Here is a 13323-nt window from a genome sequence, read left to right as displayed (position 1 = left end):
GGATGACATTTTTTTGGCTATTAAAAAAGAAAACAGTGGCTTTTTTCATCACTCAGGGGTTTTCTGTGAGGACTTTATGCTGTGAGCCAGCACACAGCTGATCACAAATACAGGTCTGAAAGATGAATTAGCACCACAGTTGAAAAGAGATCATATTCTTTTGCATTAAGTATAGCATAGGTTGTGGTTTCTTATCATATCATATAGATCATGCTCAATTGGTTTTTGCTTAATTTCTCGGAGTAATTCAGCCTTGCTAAATACATCACGAAAATGCACAAGCCAGGCACAAAAATCTACCTGCTCCCTATCCTAATTATTATAATGATTCTAATGGAGAAAATACTCTTACATAAAAACATAATTTACTTATCATTGGCAAATGGATAAGTAGAATTTTGCAAGAATATGGTAATTGGAAAGCTGATCTCATTGTCTGAAAGGAGAAGAGGTAACAGGGTGGCTTTATGCAAAAGCTGAATTGCTTCTGAAGCACTGTTTTGCACTTGGCAATGAATGCCATAGCTAAAAATCTAGTGAAATTTAAAGCTTTTGTTTAAGAGCTTTAAGTCCTTCCAAAAAAAGACATACAAGAAAAACTTGATCACTAAAAGTGCAAGCCTTGTACGCAGTCTCATTTTGTTGCATGACCAGTTCAAAATCTGTCTTTTTGCTCAGTCTAGACCCAGGTTTGCTCTGAATGTGGGTTTAAGGGCTTGAATCATAGAACTTTTTCATTTGCCATTGCATACCTTTTCCAGAGAGTCTGACCTGCAAAAAGAGATGTTTTGTCCATCCCAAAGTAGTTTTTTCCCTTTATTTATTAATTTCTCTTTTCTTAGGTTTCCTTTTTCGCCCCTTGTTGGCCTTATTTAGTGGGGTGACCATAGAGACACCTACCGGCAAAGGCTGGCAGTGGTGTACATGCACATCCTGAGCCCCACTGCTGCAGTGTGATTATCCAAAGTTCTCTATTTCTGGCTATAAAGGATAATGTCTGCTGAAACCACTCTTGGATTTTCTCTCTCTGTCGTTTTTATTTTTTTTTTGCTTTTAATGCCTCTATACTGACATCCCAGACTCATGAAAGATGATGCTTTGTACTGTTGTGGTTCCTGATCTGTAATAGTTGCAATACCCACATGTGAGCCAAGGATTTTTGGAGTAGTTTGCAATGTACACTGGCTCTGTATTTTGTTGATCCTCTATTCTGGCTCCAAAGGCTAAGCCTTTTAATACTCATTTTTCTCTTTTGAAAGCATTGGTTTTGCAGATTTACTAAATTAGTAATTCATCACTCAGCTAGGTTTATAAATTTTTTCAGTTGCTGGGGATGAACATGAAATAATTGTTGACAGAAATCAGTGTTAGCAGGAAGTATCTTTTCCAGCGCATGGATTTTCTTTTTGCTGTAATGCATTGCATGCCTATGAAACATAAATATATAAAATATGACACACACATTCCAACTGAGTTACAAACAAATAGCATACATTTTGATATTTTGCTGAATTCAGCAAGGGTTTATAGGAATTTCTGGATCCTTAAGCAATTGAATAAAGCGATTTTTAGAAAGCAAATCAATCCATCAATATTACATGGTCCTATTTTGTTTTTCTTGGAGCATATTTAAAATTGTACATTTGAGGTGTCAAGGTTCAGGAGTCAAGTGCTACATGTGATAAATTAAGGAAAGGTCAGAGGCTATGCAATGCAGTTTCAGAAGATTGTCTACCTCTGCCTTTGCAGCTCATTCATGCTGAAGTGATGCACTCTGGGAATTACTACCAAACTCTGCTCTGCAACATCTGCTCTCCCTAAGTGAGTTAGTGCACGTCAGACATCTTTATGTCAGAATATTGCAGTGATGGATGCAGTCTTCAGAAAATGCTGCATAAAAATCTGGTGTGCCGTTCTGGCCATTAAGTGAAATTACTATTTAAATTAATGGCGCTGTCACAGTTTATCTGTGCAAAGAATGAACGCTGATTAGGGTATTAAGTAATTAGCAATTTATCACACTGGAACAAGGTTGATAATAATTAAAGAAGTAATGGTTTACCAAAGAAACTAGAAAGGGAGTCACTTCTTGTTATGTGAGTGAAATCTTGGCTGAAAAATTTAATTCAGTTAAACAAAGATGAGGTTCACAGCGAAAGAATACAGCTTTGTTTGTTTCAATAGAAAAACAGTTCATTATCAAAATTTTAGTTTGCCTGTCAGAAGTCCCTTAGGGCTGTCTGAGTTGCTTATTAGTATTGAATTGAGTCATTTTCTGCATTAATTCTCTGTTTAAAATTGGTAGAATCCTAGGACAATTTGGAAAAAGGGTGTGAACAAGAGGAAATATTTTACCTCTTGAAGAGCTGGTGATCACAGTTGGATTGCTGTGAATAGAACCAGCCCTGAAAAAAGGTAAAGTATGCAAGTAACATCACCATTTTTAGTCATTCCAGTGATTGGAATGAAATGTTCTGAATGCTTTAGCAGGATCATACCTTCAAAGATTAATTTTCATTATGTATGACTTCTAAGAGAGATTTGCTGCAACAAATGGCAGTGAAAAAAGTGGCCACTCTTGCACATGTTTTAAATGCCAACATATGACAGAAATTACGTCAAAACACAAACTACTTTGTAGATGTTACAGTATATCACAGCCCTGTTTTTTGTGTGATACTTTTCCAGTTCAATTAGGAATAACATTCATTTCATTGCCAATTATAGAGGAGTTTGTAGTGTGTGATTCTGCGTTAAAACTTACCCTTTTCTTTAGGTAGTGTTGGGTTCAACACTGGTATTTCATGTGAATATGTGGAAAATTGCAGTGGTTATGATGAGCTTTTAATTTAAAAATGAAATTATTAAAACCAGAAAAAAGACAGTGGAATTAATTTTGGCAGCTTATCAATTCCACTATAGAAATGCAAATTATATCTAGATACCAACTTCTTGAAGAGTAATTCTTTGTATTAGATGACAGAAGCTTCACTGTGGGTATTTTGCAAGTGACCATTCAGTTCTAGGTACCTAATATGAACCCCTACTTTAAAGTATAAAATACGTGATAAATTCTGGAATGCTAAGATGCACTGTTGAAAGACTGCCCATGTGAGGGGGCTATGAAGGAGACCTGAATGGAAAGTACATGGAAAACTTTCTCAGTTTTTATGTTCTACAAGAAATTTTCATCAACAATCCATCTCCAGCCTGCTGCACCTCGTGCATTGGTGTGGTATTTCACAGCAAGTTCTTAAAAATGTTCAGGAGTGGTGAATGTTGATTGTAGGGGACCCTGTTTGTTCCTCTAATTCTTGATTGTTTCCAGTAAGTCTGGGAGTTAGGATACTTACTTCAGTCACCTCACGTTTGCATTTAATCTCACTTCAGCTAAATCTGCATAATTCCAATTGCTCGTGGGTTTATGCCAAGATATATTGCATTGTGAGCTTTCTCCTTCCTTACCTATTTATTTACTTTCATTTCATATTCAGACATACTTTTGTTTGTTTGTTCGTTTCAGGGATGTTCTGTTGTGGGCAAGAGTACGTGAATAAGTCAGATACCATATGCTGCTCAGGTTCCAGTGGTGAGTCCCTAGCACATGTTAGAAAGAATGACCAAGTGCCAGTGAAATGCTGTGAGACTGAACTTATTCCAAGGAACGAAGAATGCTGTAATGGAGTTGGATATAATCCTTTGAAATATGTTTGCTCTGACAAGATTTCAGCTGGAATGATGATGAAGGTAATTGATAGAAAATCTCTCGGTAGCTCTGATTTGATGATGGAAAGAGAAATACACTGTTCATAACTATTTTTCTAAAATAGGAATATAAAAACTCTTGTGTGCATTATTCATTTTCACATTACATCCATATTAATACCGAATGAGTTTGCCATGATTGATGTTATTGCAATGAATTCTAAAGGAATTAATAATGATTAGCTGCCTCTGTGAAGTGTTGCCCAGCACTTCAGATTAGTACAGTGGCTAAAAGCTGGCATACTAACAAGACTGACATGTATAGCCAGTTTCCATTCTGTGACCACTGTTTCTGATGATGTTCATTAAGTGGAAATTAAAATTGGACTGGCCAGTTCTGAAGTATAAAAATGCTATAACATTTCAATTTGGGCAGGCAGTAGGACATGATTCCCCAACCCCCCCCCCCCCCCCCCCCCCCCCCCCAAAAAAAAAAAAGGCAAAAATAAAAAAAAAAGCAACTGACAATTTCATGATGGACTTAATCCTGATCCTACAGAAAACCAGTGGCCATTTTGGCAGAAATTTCAGCAGTACTAGGATAGGTCCTTTCATACCTAATGAATTACATAGTTTATTCTTACTCTGTTTTAATGTCAGAGTAAACTAAACGCCAGGATGGCTAATTTGGTCTTTTCCAAGAGTGACCTGTGACTGTAGGCATCAGCATGAGACAATTCCAAGTTGAATTCAACAGAAATCTTCAAGAATTGGCATCTTGGTGGTATACATGAGCTGTAAAAATGTTGTCGATTGTTATTACAATTTCTGTTTAAGAAAATGAACATTTCAAAGGATGGAAACCTAATACATGTATATATATATTCTTTTTATAAAATTGTATTTATATTAATGATAAGAGAGAGAGAGAAAATGGGTGAGGGAGAAAAAAAGAGTTGTTTATTGTGAATTCTGCAATATGGAAATCAGAGAGATATCATGGAATTTACCAGTAAAGTAAAGCAGACCCCATCCTGCCATATGCAGGTGTTCCTATATCTTTGTCATTCATCTGATAAGTTAATACAGAAATATTTCTTACATCTTCTCCTTTTCATGTCAAGGTTTTCATGTCAAGGTTTTCATGTAATTTCATTTTCAGACTGAATAATTTTCTCCTAGAGAAAATCCAGGCATTGTGATGAGTCAGCTACAGCTCCTCAATGCATTGTATTAGTAGTTTATGCAAGGCAAAAAAATGGCTGAGAAGAGGTTAATGAATTCTGGTAGATAACACACCAGATCCCTGCCTTAGGTATAAAGTATAAACAAAGGAAGTGCTTTGTATTTCACTTACCCACAGTAGAAAAGAGATAGCGATGCTGGCTCTCTGATACGTATAGATTTACTAACAGTGAAAGGGCTGATAGTCTGACAGGTTCTGGAGCTACTTTACATGGGAATCCAATCCATCTACATCCTGCATCCTATATGGATATCTAGCACAATGTAATTTTCAGGAAAGTGCCAAATTTGGGAAATTAAATTAGCTGAAGTTCCTAATCAGCTAAGAAGCTAATTTCAATAGGTGAATTAAGGAAGTGTTAGATATAATCTGTTTGGTTTTCCATCTGAATTTTATGACCTAATGGGCAGAAATATCTGTTGCAAATATGGCAGTACATTTCTTTCTGCTGCAACCTATATTTTATGAGAATTATTGCTCTCTAGCTTATGGTTTGGCAAAAATATTATTTCATGAATTTTAATGGAAAGTTCTGGGTGTTCAGTGTATATTTCAGTGAATTGTTCTTTATGGGTTAAATCTTACATCTTTATGTTTGCAGAGGTCCTCTTATTGCAGCAAAGCTTCTGTTTAGGAGTGATGTGGTAGAAGACATGATTTATAGTCCATGAATAAAGTTCTCAGCCTTAAAAGCTGCCAAGGACTTGCACAGAGCCCTCTTGTGTACTTGGCAAGCTGTGTGAGGGGCTGGGAATTTGCTACTGATTTGCCACAGGGTATTGGCCTTTGCAGGAACAGAATGTTCAAATCCTTGGATAAAATCCTGTTCTCATTGATTCTAGACTCTTCTGTTTTCAACAGATCCAGTCATTTGTGCTTCCAGTACTTAAATTTTGTGATGCTCTCATCCAAGGACCCTAAAAAAAGAAAAACCTGTTTCTTTTAGAAAGGATTATGAAGCATTAATTATCAAAGACAATAGACAGGCCAAAGGCTGAAAGGGTCTCCCCTATGCTAGAAATATCAATGTCCTCAAGATGGTATCCTGGTTTTGTGTTGGATAAAGGTAGAGAAATACTAATGGAAGCATTTATATAGAAAGGAAGATGCGGGAAATATGTTTAAATTTGCCCGTGTATTCCTTAGGTGAAAGAAGAATGCAAGGCTAATGTCCTCTGTCCTTCATCTATGGAGGAAACAGCACAGTGTGGGAAGTGTGACTTTGATCCTAGGGAGAATATCTGTGCGTGGATAAAAGGTTCACAGAGTGCTCCAGAAACGGAGGTAGAAGCAGGTGTGTGTCCAGCAGAAGAGGAGGCCGTCTACACAGGAGGTTCAATGCAGTATTCATTTACAGGTAAGGAAAAGTGGCAGACCAGGCTGGTCATTTGCTAGTACAGTTAATTTGCTCTGGAGAAAAAGATGGCCTGAATGCTATCAGATATCCTAATTAAATGTGAGGCAATGTAAAGAAGGGCATGGATCTTCTAGAGTGAGTCCAGAGGAGGCTGCAAAGATGCTCAGAGGGCTGGAGCACCTCTCCTGTGTAGACAGGCTGAGAGAGCTGGGGTTGTTCAGCCTGGAGAAGAGAAGGCTCCAGGGGGACCTTATAGCACCTTCCAGCACCTAAGGGGGCCTGCAAGAGAGTTGGAGAGGGACTTTTTACAAGGGCAGGTAGTGATAGGACATGGGGGAGTGACTTTGAACTAAAAGAGGGCAGGTTTAGATGAGATATTAGGAAGAAATTCTTTATGATGAGGATGGTGAGGCACTAGCACAGGTTGTTCAAAGAAGTTGTGGGTGCCCCATCTCTGGAAGTGTCCAAGACCAAGTTGGATGAGGTTTTGAACAACCTGCTCTAGTGGAAGATGTCTCTGCCCATGGCAGAGGGGGTGGAACTGGATGGTCTTTGAAGTTGCTTCCAACCTAGGCCATTCTATGATTCTATGAACTGTAGTGAAGTAGAATTCTTTTAAGAAGTAATCTGTGAATCAGGACAGAGACTTTGGGAAAATGGAAGGAGCAAAATTTAGTGAGTACGTAATGTCTAAACCTGCTTTCAGAAGAGTTGATAAAAGTACTGCTGTATCTGAAAATGACCATGACTAAAGAAATGACATCCATTTATATCTGTCTTTAAACACAGAAAAAAAAATGTGGTTTTTTTTTTTAGATAAGACTGAGATCATTCGTATGTAACTTTCTTTTTCTAGATGTGAACCTTGAACCTTTTGTCACATATGAGTACAGGGTGGCTGCTTGGAATAGCTATGGAAGAGGTTTCAGTGAAATTAGCAGAGCTGTCACTAAGCAAGATGTGCCACAGGGTGTAAGTCCACCAAAATGGGCCAAAGTAGATAATCGGGAAGACATGATACTTCTGAACTGGGAGGAACCACTTCAACCAAATGGTACTGATATATTTTTTTTAAAGTGTTTGTTCTATCATTCCACTGACAGTGTTCCAAAATCACAAAATATATCTTAATTAGTCCCTGTCACTGAGGTATTCATATTCCTAAGCTCTGCAGGAAGATTTTGCTCTAGGTTGCTATAATTTTCATTGCAAATAAAAGTAGAGTCTTCTTCACAGAAGACTATTTAGTATGTCTTTACAAAGTGCCAAAAAGCCTCTTTTGAGAACAGTTGTAATAATAAGTGTGTAAATATGATCAGAAAATTACAATCATCCTAAAAAGTATTTCGGGATTCAGGGTTAGGGGTGGTGGTGCTTATGTTTATTTCAGTAAATCTTGCCTATTATTTTCAAACTGTGAGAAAACTTGGGAGAGCTCTCAATAAAAACTGGGATCTACTCAGATGCTGATGCAGATCCTGAGGAAAGTAGTTTGTAATTGACATTGAGCATTTAATCAGAATGACTATCTGCTACTGTGGTCATGTAGATATTTCATTGGATGTTTTCTGTATGCAGAGTTGAGTATTATCCCATCACACAGGATCCCTCAGCTAACAAAAGGGAAAACTTTATTTCTGCAATAGGTCTTATTATTCACTACATCATCCTCCGAAATGGAATCGAGCTTTTTAGAGGAACGGAAATGAGCTTCACAGACACCAGTGGGATCCAGCCATACCGAGAGTATTCCTACCAGCTGCGAGCCTGCACTGTGGCTGGTTGCACAGACAGCAGCAAGGTTGGTGAAGTGGGCTTCATGGAAACTGGTGCCAGGGTTTTATCAGCCAGTGCGGCAACATAGAAGTGCTTTTGGAAAGGTGTAATTTGAAGACATGCTGATTATTGAGTAAGTGAAAAAATATCAATAATCTGATTTGGATTCAGCTACTGACAGGTGAATATTCGGAACCCAAGGCTGATACAAGCAAATGGAGGAAGAAAGAAGCATCTCAGTCTTGGCAAAGCTGAAATTGCACTGTAGGAACTGATGTTTGTTAAAGAGAAAGCTGTACATGGCAGAATAGAGTAAGGAATATTAAAATGCGCTTTCTCTAAACCGGGAAATTAAATTTTTGCTTCTCACTAGGAGTTCTACAGCCTTTTCTTCTCTTGCTATTTCTTAGATCATCTGCTTTAGTTATAGTCTATCAATTTGTTCAACACACTTCTGACTCTTCCACTCCAGTGGAAAAGCCTCCTTTCGCTATATTACTCTTTGCTGGCTTTCCATGTGTGTGCCTGCTTCAGGCTTTACTGTCCCTTTGTGTACAACCTGCCTCAGCTTTAGTTTTAAGCAAACAGGATCTCTTACCTCCCTTTCTTACAGTTTCATTTCCTTTTGTATCACTTTGAATCATGGATGCCTTTTACCAACATTACTATTTAACCAGCTCTAGGTTTTATTCTGCAAAGTACCTGCCTTATTCATCATTTGCAAAAACTATTTCTTAACTGAGGTCTTTTTCATGATATTATTCTTTCCTCTATGAAAATGAATTTCTAGGACTACAAGGGTAAGGTCTGTGGGGCAGAGGTGGGGAGTAATGACTATGTTTTGTAATTATAATATCTGTGGGATGGAATTTTTTTTATTTGCAGGTGTTTAAATGTTTTTCTTATTCATGCAAATCTCAGCCAGAAGTCTAAAATAAAAACCACTGCTGCAGAGGGATGAAGATAGGTGGATCATTCTCTGCCTGCACACAGAGCTGTGGTCTGGGAGCTATGTAGGCACAGTTGCTGCAACCACTGACCTCATAATAAATCCTGCTTATTTCACTTGCCTGTAATTAAGGAGTTTACTGTTGCAAACACTGAAGTCTGCAAGTAGGGACTGATTCCACCAAGTGCACCAAGACAATATATTATAGAGGGCACATTTTATATTTACAGCATAATATAAATACTTTATGGTGGTAATAACAGAAAAAGAAAAGTGATTCTCAAAGAGAAAACGGCCTGACTCACTTATTAAACCAGTATAATTTGGAAATGCCTCTTCTGTAGTTGATAGTGGAGATGTTTCAGTAGAAATTTATCTTTTTTCCTTTATTTTTTGGTAGAAAGAGATTAAAAAGTGCAAACTTATTCTATCTTTCAAAGTCTTTAGATTCCTTGCAATAGTATGGAGTTGCAGATAACTACAATAGAGTTCAGATTGCATGGGATATATGGAGGCTTAGCCCCATGTTTACTGGTGCTTAAAATATATGAAATCAGGCAGTTAAAATGCAGAGACACTGACAAACCATATGGAAGAGAGTTATCAAGAGTTCTCCAGCAATACAGTTTTTGTTGTTTTACCCTGTGCCACACACTGCAGCTAAAACGTGGTGAACCTGTTGTGATAAATTGTAGACACAGACTTATGTGATGTATTCAAGGTCAGATTTCATTGTGAAACAGGAGGAAAAAAGTAACTAGTTCTCCAGACCCTTGGTAATGATATGCCAGCCCAAACAACATTTTAAAACAAAAGTGACATTCTCATTGATCATGGTATCTAGTGTACTATTACATTAAATTGCTGTTTAATTCATATGTCTTCAGGTAGTTGCAGTCACTGTCCAAGGAGTCCCCGAGAGTGTTCAGCCACCAGAAGTCAGTGCTCTGAACTCCACAGCATTACATTTAAGCTGGATTGCGCCCAAGAAACCAAATGGGATCATCAGAGAGTACCAGATCACTCAAGTGGGGAGAGGACTTATATACATTGACGCTGCAGGCAGAATGCAGCACACTGTGTCAGGTAAGGAGGCAGAGCTCTTTGACAGGCTAATGCCCTGTCCTTAAGATATAAGACAGTATTAATATATTAAAAATGCCACTCGTCAGGAACTTTGAAAAAAAAAAAATCTAAGATATGTAAAGTCATGATAAAGCATTCCAAACTGTGCACAGTACTGGGGATTTCAATATCTTTCATTTCTAGCTGCTGTTTGTTAAAATATTAATAGATTTAATTTCAAAATTTTAAAATAAATCTATCCATCTTGATTGAAGATGCATGCTTTGCGGTGTGCTCAAGGACTCAGATATTCTGTGTAGGCTTGCCATCCCTTCATACAGATTCAACTCTCTATTTTAACATCACTGATGTGCAGTAGTGCAGTATTGGATGTGTAGCAGTGTATGATCAACAGGGATCCAGTAGTTTATGTCTGAGATCGTAAAAAAGAAGGAAAACAGAACAGGAAAGATCCCAAATTCTGTTTATAATATTATATGTTGCTTATAGCCATTTTCTAAATACTTGGTGAAAGAAGCTTTATTCCAGGGATTTTGGGGGAAAATTTGGCTCAGACCTCAAATGTATTATTTTCACATATCCAATTTTTAGTTATTTCTGAATGTTACACTAAAGCAAAATTCTTCTTAGAAATGTTTCTATTGAACACAGAGCAGGAACATAAGCATTATGGGATATCTTTTTTTTCACTCTTTGACCTCAGGTTGCTCATCAAATTTTTATATCTCACAAATGCATTAATTTTTCCCTGTTTTTTTCCCCATGAGTAGGAAATTTCAAGATTCATATGTTGTACACACCATATGATAGCCGGCCAAAGAGCAGAAGTTGACTTAAGGGCACATAAATCCCCCAGAGCATAGATGACACTCTCAAACACCCTCAAAGCATGAGCCCCGAGTCAGGGTGGATCCCGTAGTGCTTTAAAAGAGTTTGTCTCTGCTGTAGTCACTCACAGAGGAGCAAGATTACTGTTCCTCTTTGACAATACCATGCTCAAATGTGAAATTCATCATCATTGTATTACTCCTATCTCCATATTCAGTGCTTCTGGACATGAGATATTAGCCAGAGTTGGTGGTACATGTTTTGGAATTGCTGTTGTAAGTTTACACTGTAAAGAAGGAACATTCCAACAAGGAGTGATTTATCGAACCCATTGAAATATTTCTCATGCTCCTCCAAGGCAGTTGTAGCTCCATTTTAATGCCAACAATACTTACCAGTTGGAAGTGAGAGGAAATGAAATTAATTCCTGAGAAGCAAGGATCTTTTTTTCTTTTGTCTGCCTGTCATGTTGAGCCACTGTCCAGTGCAGCCATGTTAAGCCAGGAGTGAAATAAGTGATCATTCCTCCTGACAGGCATAATCAAACCTTGTGCTGTTTTCTGCAGGAGCTTCCTTGGGTAATAATGTGGAATTCATGACAGTGATTTAGCAATGTGGGTAATTATTGCTCTCTAAATTAAAAGAATACGATAAAAGAACCAAATTTACTTCATACATAATCTCAAATGTTTGAACTGTTTGTCTTATTCCCTGTGGATGTATGTTTCGATTTTCCTATTATCCTTGGTTTTTCTTTTTCTTTTTTTTTTTTTCCTCTCCAAAACTGCCTGCTTTCCCCTGAGCAACAGTTGAACATTAATGAAGCTGTAGCATTAGTATTTGTGGAGACTTTGAATCTCGGGTCTCACAAATAGCAGACGTGAAGGCTAGCACCTTGCCACGGCACCATTGTCTTGCTGCTTATTTTTAATTACATCAAAGCTTTGGAAACATGATCCCACAAATGCTTTGTGGGAATAGCAGTGAATGTGCTCATCATGTGAAATCCATAAATTGCTTATAATCCTCTCAAGATGTTAAAAAAAGCATTAAGTAATTGAAGACAGGAAGTCCTCAGTTAATTATTTAGAGGTGTTATCAATGCTTTAAGCAAACTGAAGCATTTTCTGCTATCTCACTGAGTTGAATGCCACTGGGACCTAGGGGCAGCAGCCATCATCTTCTCATATTCTCTAATGCAAACAGCACATGGCAGCTTGTCAATAAAAGACCTTTTTATATCATTTATTACTGAACACTTCCAGTACCCTGTACAGAACAATTTGGATGACAGTTATGGCATTGTTTCACTTTGTGTTACTACTACTTTACAAATGGGCCTGCTAATGCTTTGCAGTGGGGCCAGGCAGAGGGGTAAGACTGAGGGGAATAATTAGGGGGATTGTAAAAGAAAGCCAAGAGTGCCCTCTTCAGCAGCAGCAGGTGGGTTTATAGAAAGGATTCTTCTCAACTCCCCCCTTTTAATACACTAAAGTTAATATCCCAAGTAAGAGGCTTTATCAACAATTCATAGGATCAATCATTTTTAGGTCAAAGCCAAGGAAGATAATTGATATTTATTTTAGTAAAAGAAACGATAGTAAGAATACTTGATGACCAAATAGTTTGAAATTCTTTTATCTGAACATATTCTCCATTTCAGGGCAATGAAAACTGAAGAGATACCAAAATGTTGTCACTGGTCAATCTATCTCCATATGCAGCACTGAATCATTAATATTATTTATCTAAAGGAAACTCTTGGGGGTGGAGGGGTTGTGTGAGGCTGTGGTCAGCAATCTGACATCCTCCCAAGTAAAATTCCCACAGCGGGGCCCAGGAGCGTTATCCTGGGAGCTAATTACTGACCTTGCTGGAGCCATACCCACAAATGGAGACAAACAGTATCAGAAGGAATTGATTTAGCTAATAGAATGAGGCATTCTTAAAAAACCCCCAGTGTTTCACAGCCTTTTGGCAAATGGCAAATGCTGCGACAATATAATAGACTGCTTAAGTTGACCAAAAAAAAAAAAAGATTAAAAATTTCCCACAATAATAAACCAAAAAAAGAAAAGGAGGGTAGAAATATCCTCCAGTGAACGATCAAGTAGAGACATTGGAAAAACAAAATGCTGTTTATATTTCAAGATTATCTTACTTGTTATTTTTATTATCAATCACATACATAGATTTGCACAGAGCTTCCCAAAGCATGCATAAGACAAGGTGTCTAATGCAAAGCTTTAATAGTCTAGATAAAAATCTGCTTTGACTGCTCCATGTATGGCTAGAATTTCAGGTATCAGAATTTCACCAATAAATTTAGTGAAACCATGTGCTCTTTTTTTAATGCTCATTTTTCTCATTAAAGTG

The 13323-nt window shown here is 37.6% G+C and overlaps 1 protein-coding gene across 1 annotated transcript in view; it reads left to right on the top strand.

Annotated features, from left to right (window-relative positions):
- USH2A (usherin) overlaps positions 1 to 13323 on the top strand; it is a 387508-nt gene that overhangs the window by 290438 nt on the left and 83747 nt on the right. The window contains 5 exon segments of the mRNA XM_032102996.1: positions 3524 to 3747; positions 6098 to 6308; positions 7165 to 7362; positions 7955 to 8109; positions 9921 to 10119. Coding sequence (XP_031958887.1) covers positions 3524 to 3747; positions 6098 to 6308; positions 7165 to 7362; positions 7955 to 8109; positions 9921 to 10119 — 987 coding nt within the window.

This window comes from Corvus moneduloides, chromosome 3 (genome assembly GCF_009650955.1).
Source record: "Corvus moneduloides isolate bCorMon1 chromosome 3, bCorMon1.pri, whole genome shotgun sequence".
Lineage (NCBI taxonomy): Eukaryota > Metazoa > Chordata > Aves > Passeriformes > Corvidae > Corvus > Corvus moneduloides.
Note: the sequence above shows the minus strand (reverse complement) of the source record. Positions and strands in the feature narration are given on the sequence as shown.